Source organism: Bufo bufo, chromosome 5, assembly GCF_905171765.1.
Source record: "Bufo bufo chromosome 5, aBufBuf1.1, whole genome shotgun sequence".
Classification (NCBI taxonomy): Eukaryota; Metazoa; Chordata; class Amphibia; order Anura; family Bufonidae; genus Bufo; species Bufo bufo.
This window is the reverse complement of record NC_053393.1, coordinates 205,641,601-205,656,368: the sequence shown is the minus strand read 5'-3', so window position 1 is coordinate 205,656,368 and position 14,768 is coordinate 205,641,601. Positions and strand designations below refer to the sequence as shown.

At 41.1% G+C, this 14,768-nt stretch overlaps 1 protein-coding gene and 1 long non-coding RNA gene across 2 annotated transcripts in view; one reads left to right on the top strand and one right to left on the bottom strand.

Annotated features, from left to right (window-relative positions):
- CDV3 (CDV3 homolog) overlaps nucleotides 1-12,700 on the top strand; it is a 32,423-nt gene extending 19,723 nt beyond the window's left edge. Inside the window, exons 2-5 of the mRNA XM_040432053.1 lie at nucleotides 4,335-4,411; nucleotides 10,105-10,238; nucleotides 10,396-10,555; nucleotides 12,260-12,700. Of these exons, the coding sequence (XP_040287987.1) occupies nucleotides 4,335-4,411; nucleotides 10,105-10,238; nucleotides 10,396-10,555; nucleotides 12,260-12,386 (498 nt within the window). The 3' untranslated portion in view covers nucleotides 12,387-12,700. The remainder of the gene's footprint in view (nucleotides 1-4,334; nucleotides 4,412-10,104; nucleotides 10,239-10,395; nucleotides 10,556-12,259) is intronic.
- Nucleotides 12,701-12,839: 139 nt separating this feature from the next.
- On the bottom strand, nucleotides 12,840-14,522 carry LOC121001122. Its single transcript, XR_005778982.1, has 2 exons — nucleotides 14,378-14,522; nucleotides 12,840-13,910 (listed from the first exon to the last, which is right to left on the bottom strand). It is a non-coding gene; the product is annotated as an uncharacterized LOC121001122 (long non-coding RNA).
- Nucleotides 14,523-14,768: the final 246 nt, after the last annotated feature.

Sequence of the window (14,768 nt, the reverse complement as noted above, 5' to 3'; positions counted from 1 at the left end):
ACAGCAGTTTACGACCACATATGGGGTGTTTCTGTAAACTGCAGAATCAGGGTAATAAATATTGAGATTTTCTTTGGCTGTTAAACATTGCTGTGTTGCAGGGAAAAATAGATTGAAATGGAAAATCTGCAAAAAATTTGAAATTTCACCTCCATTTTACTTTTATTCTTGTGGAACACCTAAAGGGTTAACAAATTTTGTAAAATCAGTTTTGAATAACTTGAAGGGTGTAGTTTCTAAAATGGAGTCATTTATGGGTGGTTTCTATGTAAGCCCCACAAAGTCACTTCATAACTGAACTGGTCCTTAACCCCTTTATGACATTTTTCACCTAAAGAACTGTACAGACTAGCCAATCTGAGCGATTGCCGGCCCGGAACCGCCCTCATTGGTCCTGAGCCGGTTAGTTGAGATCCCTGGCTGTGTGTAACAGACGGGGTCCCAGTGCTGTCACCATGTCTGCAGACATGGTGACAGTTTAATGCCATGACGTGTATACTCGTCATGGAGCGCCAAGTAGCAGTGCTCCATGACGAGTATACATGTCAAATAGCGCTAAAGTGTTTTTTTTACATTTTCTTAAAAATTAAGAATTTCTTTTAACATCCTAATAAAATGACGTTTACAAAATGATGCCAACATTAAGTAGACATTTGGGAAATGTACAATAACTATTTTATGAGGTATCGCAATCTGCTTTTGGCTACATGCACCCGGACGTTGTTTGTTTCTGTGTCCCTTCCATTTTTTTTTTTTTTTTTTTAGAATAGGATGCGGACCCATTCATTTCAATGGGTCCGCAAAAAATGCAGACAGCACACAGTGTGCTGTCCGCATGAGTATGTCCGTTCCATAGCCCCGCTGAAAAAATTTCCTATTGTCCGTTTTAGGCATTGTTACAATGGATCCGCAAAAAAAAAAAACGGATGGCATATGAATGTAATCCGTGTGTTTGTTTTTTTGGGTTTTTGCGGACCGCAAAACATATGGTTGTGTGCATGTAGTCTTAAAAGCAGAGGCATTCAAGTTTCAAAAATGGTTAATTTTTCCAAATTTTCAGTAAATTTTGGATTTTTTTTTATAAATAAAGGTGAAACATATTGACTCAAATTTACCACTAACATGAAGTACAATATGTCATGAGAAAACAATCTCAGAATCGCTTATATAAGTAAAAGCGTTTGAGTTATTACCTCATAAAGTGAAACACTTCAGATTTGCAGAATGTGGCTTGGTCTTGGAGGGGTTAATAAATGCGCCCCATAGTTTGTATCCCTGCAACAAGCCTATGAGCATATAATCATGTGCATGAGATTGCTTACATTATGCCAGTCACAATGCGTTGCTTGAAATCTTTTCAGGCACAATCTATTCTTAAACATGTTCACATTAAGAGTCACAAAAGTTTCAGACTCCTCTGACAAGAATGCCGAGAAGTTAATTGCTGAACAGTTAAAGGATAACTGTCATATTTTCATTAAAAAAATAGCATTATGCATAAAGCAATTTTTAGTTTCTACACTTACCACTGTTTTCCTTGAGTTTTCCGCTTAGTTACAGCTGTTTTGAATCCTACATTATAAGAATCTTCTCAAGATGGCTCCTCTGCCAGTTCTCTGAGGCCAAAACTGCCTTCCTCACTTCACTTACAAACATGCTGTAGCCAGCAGCTTCCTGCCAGCCAATCAGATTACTGAGACACGCCTCCTCACTCTGAAGCCTAATGCAGGCATGCAGTGTGAAGGACCGCCCCTCTGTCTTCCTAGCCGGAGACAGATGAGCCATAGCAACGGTCTTTTAAGGGAGCAGTGGAAAGGGACAGGATTAATGAAAGCTGCTATTATAAGGTAACTTCAGATCTTTTGGCGATCATTGACAGACTAACTCAGGTATACATGCCTAACTCTAAACTAGCAAATAATTAAAAATATGACCGTTATCCTTTAATGTTGCCGCCTCTTTGTTACATACACATACTTGTGGTGACATAAGCGCCTTGTTGGACTACAAGGACAATGCCATGCAGTAGGGGTGCACCGAAATGAAAATTCTGGTCCGAAACTGAAAATTCAGGATGCCCTTGACCGAAAAACGAAACCGAAACTGCCTTTTTACCCAAATACTTTTAAAATACATTTTTTTTTAATGATTGGCGCTGTTATGGAGAGGGGGATCTGTGGGTGGCGCTGTTATGGAGAGGGGGATCTGTGGGTGGCGCTGTTATGGAGAGGGGGGGGGGGATATGTGCACTGTTATGGGCATAACAGTGCACAGATCCCTTTCCCCATAACAGTGCACAGATCCCTTTCCCCATAACAGTGCACAGATCCCTTTCCCCATAACAGTGCACAGATCCCTTTCCCCATAACAGTGCACAGATCCCTTTCCCCATAACAGTGCACAGATCCCTTTCCCCATAACAGTGCACAGATCCCTTTCCCCATAACAGTGCACAGATCCCTTTCCCCATAACAGTGCACAGATCCCTTTCCCCATAACAGTGCACAGATCCCTCCCTCCCCATAACAGTGCACAGATCCCTCCCTCCCCATAACAGTGCACAGATCCCCCCCTCCCCATAACAGTGCACAGATCCCCCCCTCCCCATAGCAGTGCACAGATCCCCCCCCTCCCCATAGCAGTGCACAGATCCCCCCTCCCCATAGCAGTGCACAGATCCCCCCTCCCCATAGCAGTGCACAGATCCCCCCTCCCCATAGCAGTGCACAGATCCCCCCTCCCCATAGCAGTGCCATAGACCGATGCCCCGGCCCTGCTGCTCACAGCATCACTCACTGCATCTTTATTTTACCTTACAATCGTGACGCTCCAGTAACAACTCTGCAAGCAGAGCGGAGGGCGGCGTAACTTCACTTACTCACGTGACGCACCTGCTCCGCCCACTTTATGAATGAAGGAGGCGGAGCAGGAGCGTCACGTGAGTAAGTGACGTTACGCCGCCCCTCCGCTCTGCCTGCAGAGTTGTTACTGGAGCGTCACGATTGTAAGGTAAAATAAAGATGCAGTAAACCGCCCCGGCCCGCAGATGGGTGGACAAATCCCACACCCCCCATATCTTTCGGGCCGATATGTAACAATATCGGCCGAAATGGATTAGGTACATTTTCGGCCGATATTTTCGGCTGCCGGAATTCGGTGCACCCCTACCATGCAGTATTACTGCCCTCTTCTCTGCACATATCTTATCTGTGTGAGGGTCCGGGAGATCAAACTCCAAGATCAAACTGTATTTAAAAAACATTTTATAATAGGAATCAGAAGCTGGGCTTTGGTACCGAGGTACCAGCCAGTACCAAAGCTGGCTTTGAATTCCTATTTTAAAATGTTTTTTAAAATATGCAGATATGCATATAGTAGTAAATTCACCTAAGACTTGCGCGACTTTTCGCGAGATGAAGTTTGGCACCACTGAGCCAATAATTTTAATGCTGTACAGCACCAGCATTAACTACAAAGGTTTTGAACGAATCGACTTTGGATCTATGATCCGAAGCTCTATTGATCAAGCCTATTGATTGCCCAGCATCCCCGCTGATCAGCTGTTTAAAGCCGACACGCAGTGCTCGTACAATCACGTTCTCTACAATGTTCCCCTTCTCCCCATGGACATTGCAGCGGCGAGCATTGTCATTCCAGGTCCTCCGTCCCAGTCATGGCTCACTCGTATTCAGTCCTATTAGTGTATGAGCACTGCGTTCCCTTCATACAGATAATTGGCAGTTGGGCCCCTGCCAATCTGATATTGATGACTTATCTTGAGGAAGGTCACCAATATAGCAAAAGCAGAGAACCCTTTAAAGGGATTGTCATCTCAGATATTGTTGGCATAATGCTTGGTTATGCCACCGATGTCTGATATGGCTCCCCGCTCCTGTTTCCAGAACAGGCCCCACGTGTTACTGTCCATTTACTTCTATAGGAGTTTGAAAATAGCTAACAAGAGTGCTATTTTTGGAAAGCCCATAGAAGTAAATGGAGGAATGCCCCTGCGCATGCACAACCACCTCTCTGTTACACTTTTATGGGACTTTCGGAAATAACCAAGCCAGCACTTGGCTTTTTTGGAACTCCCATAGAGTGAATGTAGGGTGGCCACACTTTCATTCACTTTGGGGGGGCACGTTCTGGACATAGGTCCGGGGTGGTGGGACCCGCATTTATCTGACATTGGTGGCATATTTTACTGATATGCCACCAATAGGTATGAGATGAGACAACTCTAACTGTATAAGATGGATGGAAATTTATGTTTTGTGTCCTGTTGGATTTGTGTTTTTTGTAATGTTCATTTGTGTCCCCATCTTTCTTTGTAGGTAGATGATGAATGGAAAGAATTTGAGCAAAAAGAAATCGACTACAGTGGCCTAAGGATTCATTCATTGCAAATAAGGTAATGCCTTGCTAAAATTCACCTTTAACCTATGACTACATATGGGAGCGAGTCAGTATCTTCTGAAGAGCTTATAGGATATTGTTACAAACCTGCATGCAGTTGTATAATGTTGGTTAACCCCTTTAACGGCATTCACTACACACAGTAAAGCAGAGCAGTCAGTGGACAGGTCTTGTACCGGAGTTACAAGATTCTGTCATTTACGGCAGGCCCTAAAATGACTGGAAGAGGGCACACATACAGGGACATGTTATTCACAGTAACACTATAGTGTTATTGCCGTCGTGACCATCACGTCCTCATGTTTACATCCATGTGATAATCTGTCACTGGCAGGCTGGGTGTTTGGGGGGGGGTTGCACAAGGTGTTAATCTAGCACCCAAACAGTGATATGCCCCTCCTCCCCAGGACGGGTAATGATGGTGCTGCTGCCCTCACCTAACTCGCAAAATAGAATCATGAATAAAAAACTAACATGAGGCTATAGCCCTTAAAACCATTCAAGAACGGACTACTAGCGTCTTTAGTAACAAAGTACAAACAATCTTGTTTAGTACTCATGTCACCATGGAGGGTAGTGCAAGATAAGCACATAACACTTGACACCAAACCCGAGGTCACCTTATAGGTTGGTAATTCCTTCGTCGTCCTATTAAGAGATGACCAACGGACTTCAAGGTACGAAGTAATTTTCTTTGTTACAAAACGGCTCGACGCAGTTTCGGCGCAATTAAAAACCCCTTCAGGAGAATCAAAAGTTACATAAAAAAAAACTGTATTTTATAGTCTAAGAACACATGGGTAGATCCGTTCTACAGATTTAGTTAAAACACCAATAATTTAAGGTGCAAGTATAAACTCCAATTGATGATAAGACCAAAAGGGAATGTAGGTGCTCGATCTCCTTGGGTGTTAAAGAAAATGGGGGTAAGAACTTCTGATAAGTGCCCAAATGTAAGGGAGAGAAGGCGGATCTAATACCTTGCTTTTGGAGAGATGCCTTAAACTTTTTAGGTATTGGAAGGAGATTGCAGAAATGATATCAGTATTTCTGGGTGTTCATGTCTTTGAAGACCCAGTAGTTTGTATATTAGGGGCTACAGAACATCTTAAATGAAATAAAGAGATACGATTGGTTTTAGGCAAAGTACTATTTCAAGCCAGACTTCTCATACTTCGGAAGTGGGTAAATGGAGATTCCCTGTACTTGGGGTAAAATGTTATTATATTGTTTTATGGATCTTTGGATGGTCTGATTTTGTATGTTTCTTATATAACAGATAAAAATATAATTAAAAAAAAACCTATAGATCCAGTACATTTTTCCTACAGAGCTGAGTGTAGGATTGAGAGACTTGATCTATGGGGGTCAGTTTCAGACCCAAGAAATTGCCCTCGTGTACTTCGAGAAATGTTTGGATACTCCATGTTTTACAATACTCTCGCTGAATGTTAGAGCGGTGTTGATTGAGCCTCTCAATGTTTGGGTGGTGCGGCCTATGTATTGCAGGCCACAGGGGCAGATTTAAGTTGCACCTTCTATCTGTTATGCTTTTATTCTAATTTTTTTTTATGCAGATGTGAAGTAATCTATCCACCCATCCATTGTTTACCCAAGCACCTACCTTTCCCTTTTGCTCTTATCCATTGGAGTTTATACTTACCTTTTATATTAATTTATCTATTCATGTATTGACCCAGGGAGTTACCCCTTTTAAGCAACCCTTTGAGGGAATATTTCTCTCTGCCCCCTCAAAGGGTTTCTTAAAAGGGGTAACTCCCTGGGTCAATACATGAATAGATAAATTAATATAAAGGTAAGTATAAACTCCAATGGATAAGAGCAAAAGGTAGGTGCTTAGGTAAACAATGGATGGGTGGATAGATAACTTCACATCTGCATAAAAAATTAGAATAGAGCGTAACAGAAGGTGCAACTTAAAGGGGTATTCCCATCACAATGATCACTGTTAAATCTCTTAATGATTTGACAGTGATCATTTTTCTAAATACATTTTATTACCTAATTCCCACCCTTTTTGAGAAAATAAGTCCCCTCTTACCTGATTGTTGTCTTTCGTCTCCCCTGGTTACGGCAACCTCTCCTGTCGAATCCCGCCGGGCCACGCTTGCGCAGAAGACTGAAGATTCTCTCCCGGCTGGGCTGCGCAATGTCCTGAACGCGCATGCGCCATGATGACTTCTTCCTGGCCAGTATAGTACAGGGCCGCGAACGCACATGCCGGCTCTGTACTATACAGGCCAGGAATAAGTCACCATGGCGTGGCATGCGTGCGCGTTCAGGACATCGCGCTGCCCGGCCAGGAAAAAAACTTCAGTCTTCTGCGCGACCTGGCCGGGAGAAGATGTCACTCAAGCCCGGGAGAAGACGTCACAAGCCCAGCCAAATCCAGGAAGTGGACGTCGCGCTGGACGAAGGGAAGTATGAAAACTGAAGATGGGAATACCCCTTTGAATCTGCCCCTGTGGCCTGCAATACATAGGCCGCACCACCCAAACATTAAGAGAGCGGCTCAATCAACACCGCTCTAACATTCAGCGAGAGTATTTAAAACATGGAGTATCCAAACACTTCTCTGAAGTACACGAGGGCAATTTCTTGGGTCTGAAACTGACCCCCCATAGATCTAGTCTCTCCAATCCTACTCTCAGCTCTGTAGGAAAGATGCACTGGATCTATAGGTTTAACACTTGCTCCATTTGGCATGAAAGAACCCCTGGAATACAGTCACTACTGAGAAAATTTATGAGTTATGCATCAGATAATGAATTAGAGTTCTGACTAGACATGCGCTTATCCTTCTGTTACGCTTTATTCTAATATTTTTTACATTTCCTTATATTTTTTATGCAGATGTGAAGTAAACTATCCACCCCATCCATTGGTTTACACCTAGCACCCTCCTTTCCTTTTGTTCTTATAAATTGGAGTTTATACTTGCACCTTAAATTTATTGGTGTTTTTACTACATCCGTAGATGGATCTCCTTTTAGAGTCCTCATTCCATAAGTTTGTGCATGTAGATTTGATTGTGTGTGTTTTTGGGGGAAGACCTCCGTTTGCAATTTTAGTTCAATTAACTTTAGGCTATATTTTTATATCCACTATATCAGATCTTGCAACCATAGCCCATAAACATCAACACCAAAAAGAGAGAAAGGCACAGCACGACTAACAATGTATATCAAACTTTATTATGGTTCCCAAAATGGGAGGGAAAATCCAATAAAATACAATGACAAACAATACAAAACACTGGTGGATAAATAGACACAAGGGTGGGAAAGGATCACAAAATGGACAAAATGAAAAAAACACAATGGTCAAGGCGAAGGAGGCACTAGATAGTTAATAAATACCCAAATGGGGGACATGTATAAATGACCTCGCCAACCATGGACAAGGTATTGGAGCCAGATACAGTACATACATTTAAAGTGCATGAGATACAATGTACATGGACAATAAAATGAACAATATGGTAAATAGAAAATAACATCAATAAATACCAAAGTAGTGATCCGACAAGCCCCAACGCGCGTTTCGCGTAAGCTTCCTCAGACTAATTATAAATGGTTATACTGAATACGTTCCACCAAATGGAGATCACTTCCGGTTCTGGGTTTCAGGACAGGAAGTGAATCCCCGTGTGAATGTGTTCTTAGACTATAAAATACAGTATTTTTGTATGTAACCTTTGATGCTCCTGAAGGGGTTTTTAATTGCCCCGAAACGTGTCGAGCTGTTTGTAACAATAAAGAAAATTACTTCGTACCTTGGAAGTCCGTTGGGTCATCTCTTAATAGGACGACGAAGGAATTACCAACCTATAAGGCGACCTCACGTTTGGTGTCAAGTGTTATGTGCTTATCTTGCACCACCCTCCCTGGTGACTTGAGTACTAAACAAGATTGTTTGTGCTTTCTTTTTACTGAAGACTCCAGTAGTTCTTGATTTTAAGGCTATAGCCTCATGTTAGTTTTTTTATTTTTTTATTCATGATACTATTTTGTGATTTCAACCTTTGGATACATGGGTTCACAAACATAATTTTCCCTTCAAGGTATATAGGGGTGCTTTAGAGCTAGAAGAGGTGTTCACCTCCTCCTCACGTTTCCTCCTGCCACCCCTTCACTAGACCTTGATCACTTGGCGCTCCACTAATCATTCCTTTTTTCTATTTATTGATTATTCCTTGCGGCCCGCTAGTCAGGTTTGCCTGGACTTTCGAGCAGCAGCATCTCCCTCCATTTCTTTCTGACACTTTGGGGTATCCTTTGGCGCCTTCTTCTCTTCCTCACCTATCCCTCTTTCCTTTTCCTTTCCATTCCCTCCAGTTGTTTCCCACTTATGCTCCTTTTTTCAATTTTTTTTTATTTTTATGAACCCTCCTCCACATAGGCTGGTTTTGTTGTACAGTGCATAACTTCAGCATCAGACTTAAGCCGTTGGCTTATAATGGGTTCCATTTGAAATCCTTAGTTCTGATAGGAGGTATAGCACAGCTTGCAACACTGTTATTCCTGTCTGATATGATAGTGCATTTGCTGAAAATACCAACAGTAAAGCCATAAAACAGTATGGGAAGTCTCCAAGTAAGAGGCTAGAAAATTTTGGCTTTGGTTGTAGTCACCAAGGCTGGACAACCTGTTTAAATGCAATAAAACTTGGGTAGAAAATTGAGAGACTCTTGATAAACTGGCTACACTGTCTTCCGAAAAGAACCCATTTAAATCAAGTTTTTATGTTAAACAAGTTTTTAAAAAATATATATTATATTCCAAAAATCTATACTAAAAATCCTAAAATAATGTAGTTTTCACACTGACCACAAAGCCTAATAAAACCCTGAGCCTTTCTGTTCTGTGCAGATCACTTTTCGACAGTCCTCTAATCACAGACAGGATTACAATTAAATGCTATTAACTAGATGAGCGAATTTCATGTTATAAAATTCGTTCATGCTTCATTTGGTGGTAAAAGCCTTTAAAGGCATTCCGTTATTCATTCCGTCATAATAGAAGTCTATGGCTGCATAATGGATCTGTCCCGTTTCTGTTATGTAGGAGAGGACTCCCCTGCATAACGGGACGGATCAGTTTTGCAGCCCATAGACTTCTATTATGATGGAATGAATAACGGAATGCCTCTAAAGGCATTCCGTTATGCATTCTGTCATAGAATTGCGTTATGGTCTGTGGTAACGGAGTCCATAACGCATTTCTGCTTTTACCAGCAAACTAAGTGCCAACAAATTTCAAAATATGAAATTCGCTCATCGCTACTATTAACTGTAGCTCAGACAAGATGGCTGCCCACAGAGAAAGGTGGCTGTACAGAGAAAAAAATATTACAAATAGAAACTGCTTAGACAAAAACGAATGTTGTGAAATATTCTGCACTATTGCAAGTTACAAAATGTATTTGCTTAATTTTTATTAAATGGAAACCATTGGTATGCCTCAATAGGCATTTTCAACAAGCTTTGGCCTGTCGGAAACATTTGAGTTTCACTTTTTTGTTTTGCATTTTTCATGTATGCCAAAAGGCTTTGCATATAACTAGACTGCCTTCCATAAAGAGCGGTCTGTACTTGTGAATTCTGTATGCCAGTATGATTTTAATGTACTGCCCTTCATGTTGCTCTCCCTGGATTTCTGCTTGTAGCAATGAAAAGGAAGATGATGAAAATGAGAAGGAAGAACAGGGTGCGGACTGGGAAGAGAGTGGAGGCAGTGGCTCGGACAAGACCTCGGGTCCCTGGAATAAAACTGCAGCTCCTCCTCCTCCTGCAAGTGTTGGTAAGACAGCATCCTCTTCATGAAATCGTGAACATGTGCAGTGTGTATACATGCCTGGACCTCATGAATGAGTACTAGTGCAGATAATGGTTCTACTTACTATTGGTAGCTGTAAATTGAATTTATACTTTTTTTTTTTTTTTTTTTTCCTTTTCAGTTACAGAAACTCCGGAACCTGCACAGCCCTCTGGTGTATATAGACCCCCTGCTGCCAGAATGTCTGCTCCACAACGAAAACCACAAGGGCCACCAGAAATCTTTAGTGATACCCAGTTCCCATCTTTACAAGCCACTGCCAAGCATATAGAAACCCGCAGGCAAGTAGTTAAAAGTGATTCCTCTCCTATTAGTCACTAATAAGACTCCCCATCTGTCTACTGAACTCAGAAAGAGCAGAGATTTAAATGAATACATTGCAAGTTATTTTGAATTTCCCAGAAAAGTATATATCAATTTGCACTGCATGTTAATGGTGAGAGGGTTCTGGCAGATAAAGGAGATGTTTAAGAAAAATCCAAGAGTTAACTTGGACAAACTGACCAACTACATTTTTGGCAGACATGGTGGCTCAGTAGTTAGCACTTGTGTCTTACCGTGTTGGGGGTCCTACGATCAACTCCAACCAAAGACGTTTGCATTGGTTTCCTCCCACACTCCAGAGATATACTGATGGGGACTTAGATCGTGAGCTCCATTGGAGACAGCAAGTGATAATGTCTGTAAAGTGCTGCAGAATATTTCAGGACTATGTGAGTAAAATGTCAGCTGTTGCAATTTTGAAATGATGGTCTTCTGAAATGGTCAACTGTATTGCAGTCCTAAGGCCTTCTCCTGGTATTCCTGGCAATCAGCCTATTTTGTGAGGGCATGTTTCATCAGAACATACTTTCCCCAGCAAAGGGTCTTGCATGGCGCCCATTAAATGAGTAGGAAATCTTGTAAGTTCCATGCGTTTCCTCCATCTAATAGAGGAGAGTCTCTAGTGTGGGTCCCCACCCCCCATGATTTCGTAAGTTCTAGCTGGGAATATGGACATGGGTTGTCTTGACAACACCTTTTAAAAGTTGTATGATTACCTACAAGGGGGTTACTAGTTAACCGTACATTTTCCTCCCATATGAAATGTTAGCATGGTTTAAAAATAAAGGATTACTCACCTCCATGATTGCCAGCCACTGTCGTTCACAGTTTAAAGAGGTTGTCCGGGCTTTTTAATATCGATGACCTATCTTCAGGATAGGTCATCAATATCAGATCTGCGGGGGTATGACACCTGGAACCCCTGCTAACCAGCTGCTTGAAGGGAGGGCAAGCGCAGTGTGCACTTGCCAACTCTCTTCTCTTCCATAGACCTACAGCAGTGGACAGGAAGTAAGATGGCACATGGAAACTGCGCGCGCCGTCTCCCCATACAGCTGATCGGCGGTGGTGCCGGGTGTTGGAGCCCCGCTGATCTGATATTGATAACCTATCCTGAGGATAGGTCATTAATATTAGAAAGCCTAGACAACCCCCTTTAATGGTAGCATCGAGCTAGAATAGGAAGTGAAGAGCAGTGGGTGGTGTCAGTGGAGGTTAGTATATTTTTTTTTTTTTTTTTTTTTTTTTTTTTTTTTTTTCTCTTCACTTTATGCCACTTTACATTTTCTTCATAGCAGCTTGGAGAGGAGGGGTGTTTCAGCTTCAGTGCTCTCCCTGCGACTGTTGCAGCTTCTAATAGATATGGCTGGCTGGTGGCAGTTGAAGTATGAACATGTGTGACCAATACAGTTGGTGGTCATGCACATTATTATACAGAGTAAACACCAGGGAGTGAAATTGTAATGAAGTACAGAGAATTTCACAACTGGAACTTTTTTGTAACGGAAAGTAAATTATAAAAGTAACTAGTTTCTCCATGCTGAATTATATTAAAATAACATTTAATTGTGACACAGCCCTTTAAAGGAACCTTTCTGCTGAGATATTGTGTATCATGCATTTACACCCGTGACAACTGTCTAATTTGTTTTACAAAATAGGGATAAAGAAATGGAGAAGACATTCGAAATTGTAAAACATAAAAACCGCGCCAGAGAAGAAGCTACGAAGAATCAGGCTCTTCAGCTTCAGTTAGACAACCAGTTTGCAGTTCTTGGTGAACAATAAAGCTGCAAAAACATTTAACACAACTTTGTAAACTTGCCCATAAGGAAAACAAACTACAGCTGTTGGACTTGAGATCATCTGTACTGTCTGATCTTCTCCCCTGCGCACTGGATGAAACATGTGACTCGATCCTCCAAAGTTCCAGATTATAAACTTTCCTTTTTTTCCCTCTTGCTACATGAACCCAACCCATTCCCCCCTGACACACACACACACCGCCCTTCCCTTGCTTCTTTGTTTTTGAATATGGGAACATGCGAGGCTGTGAAAGTTCAACAATAATTCCTATGGTTGTAAACCTTGCACATCTAGATGGAAAATGAAAAAGCAGCTTTCAGTGGTTATTAAAATCTTTTTATGCTGAGCCTTCACCAAGGTTGACTACCTCAGTTTTGCTACTCCCATAGTAAACACCACATGGATGACTATCTTACACACAACCGAGATTGTATGTTTAAAATAGCTGTATTGGGACAGGGAGTTGATGGGTTACTAGATTCCCCTTTCTGTTTTGGTACACCTACAAAGACAAAATCCCCTCTTTTTTTACATTGTCTGCTTCATGTGTCAATCAGTCAAGTGACCTTAAAGAGATTTAGTGTAGACCATTTAATGGCTTCCTCATGGTTTTTATGTAGATGGGTAATTGATATACAGGTCTTCATAGAATCTAGTGCAAAGCTGTAGTTTGTTGCCTTTTTAGAGTAAAATTGCCTTCCAGAAGCAAGGAAATGACAAATTGGCTTACCAGACTAATGGGAAGTTGCATGATAACTATTACAATACCATAATTTGTCCCTTCACTATCTTAATGAAGCTTCAATATATAGGTTTCCTTCTCTTACATCTTCAGTGTACGACCGGATCTCTGTACTTTATAGGGGGTAAAAAGGAGTTGCAAGGTACCATGTCAACTAGCTTGATAGGCCATCAATTTTAAAGAACCAAGTAACCTATCTTCTCAACACCTCCACTAACAGATATAGCCCACTAAAACGCCCATGCTCCTTTAAATAGCTAGTTGTCCGAGATGTCGATTCTTTGACTCCCACCGATCTAATATTGATGGCTTATTCTATGGTTAGACTGGTCAATTTTAAAGAACTAAATCGGTCCTTTAAGCAAAGTATGACTTTAGTCAGAATTATCAGCCTTCTAAATATTTAAAATATGGGAGTTTATGAATTCCAGTTGACAACATGCTTGTTTTGTCAGGTTTTAAAGATTCTCTCCTGTTCCATGTTGAACAAAATCTTGAAATGGCTATTTTTGATTGTGGGTGTTATAATTTTAAAGGATTGTCTGCTTGCATTTATCCACAAAACATATGCATTCTGTGATCGTTATGTACAGTGCAGTTACCAACTATGGGTGGGATCATAGCAGAAATATGTATGTTATAGGGATTGGGAATATAATTAAAAGTACTAACCTAAAACAGTTCCATTACTATGCAGTTGAATACAGTTGGTCTGTAAGCATCCATTAAAGGCTTGGCAGAGGCTAGTTGTGGTGATCAGTGGTCTTGATAAATGGTCTGCCCCTCTGTTTGTTGCTTCTCATATCCTCAGTTCTGTATTAGGTCTATTAGAAAGAAGTTACATCACATTTGACTTGCTAACCAACATTATTGGTGATATGGTTATAACACCCACATACATGGTCATAATTTTAATGAGTTCATAGGGACTGGTGATATGAAGCCGTAACCCTCATTGCAAGTCTTCTACTAGGCCGCATCTTTAGCACTGTGACTTTATGGAAATTTGGAATCTTGATGTGTTGGTGGATCTTTTATTTGTGGCAACTAGGCTTAGTGGCCCCATAACAATTGAATTTTGTAACCTTTTATACATTACCATGTTGTTGGGTGCTTCATTGTATAACTGTGAATGAGATGGTCCACTAGATTAATGTTCAATTCATATAGTTGATACACTTCATAAAACCCCTTCCACCCATGCAAATCATGCTCTAATTGTTTCTTCCACCTCCATCCCCCCCTTCTATCTGTCTCTCTGGCATAAACTGCTTGACTTTGGCTATAACACTTTTTTTTTTGTATTGTACACAATAGTAGTATGAGTTTCTGGCTTTACAACCTAAAGGGGGTTTTCTGCCCAATTTTTTTTTTTTTTTTTAACAAACCACTTACAAAGGTATAAAAGGAGTAATAGTTATTTTGGTGAGCTGTCGACACCACTAAGATCACATGTTAAGATGACATGTCATTGCTGGAGCTGCAAAAACAAGGGAAGAGTCTGCATGGGATGCAATGTATTATTCCTTACATTGTTTTATATAATTGACAGCTGTTTATAAAAAAAGATTCAGAGGGTTGGGAATCCCCTAAAAGATTTTGTGGCTTAAAGGGATTGTCTC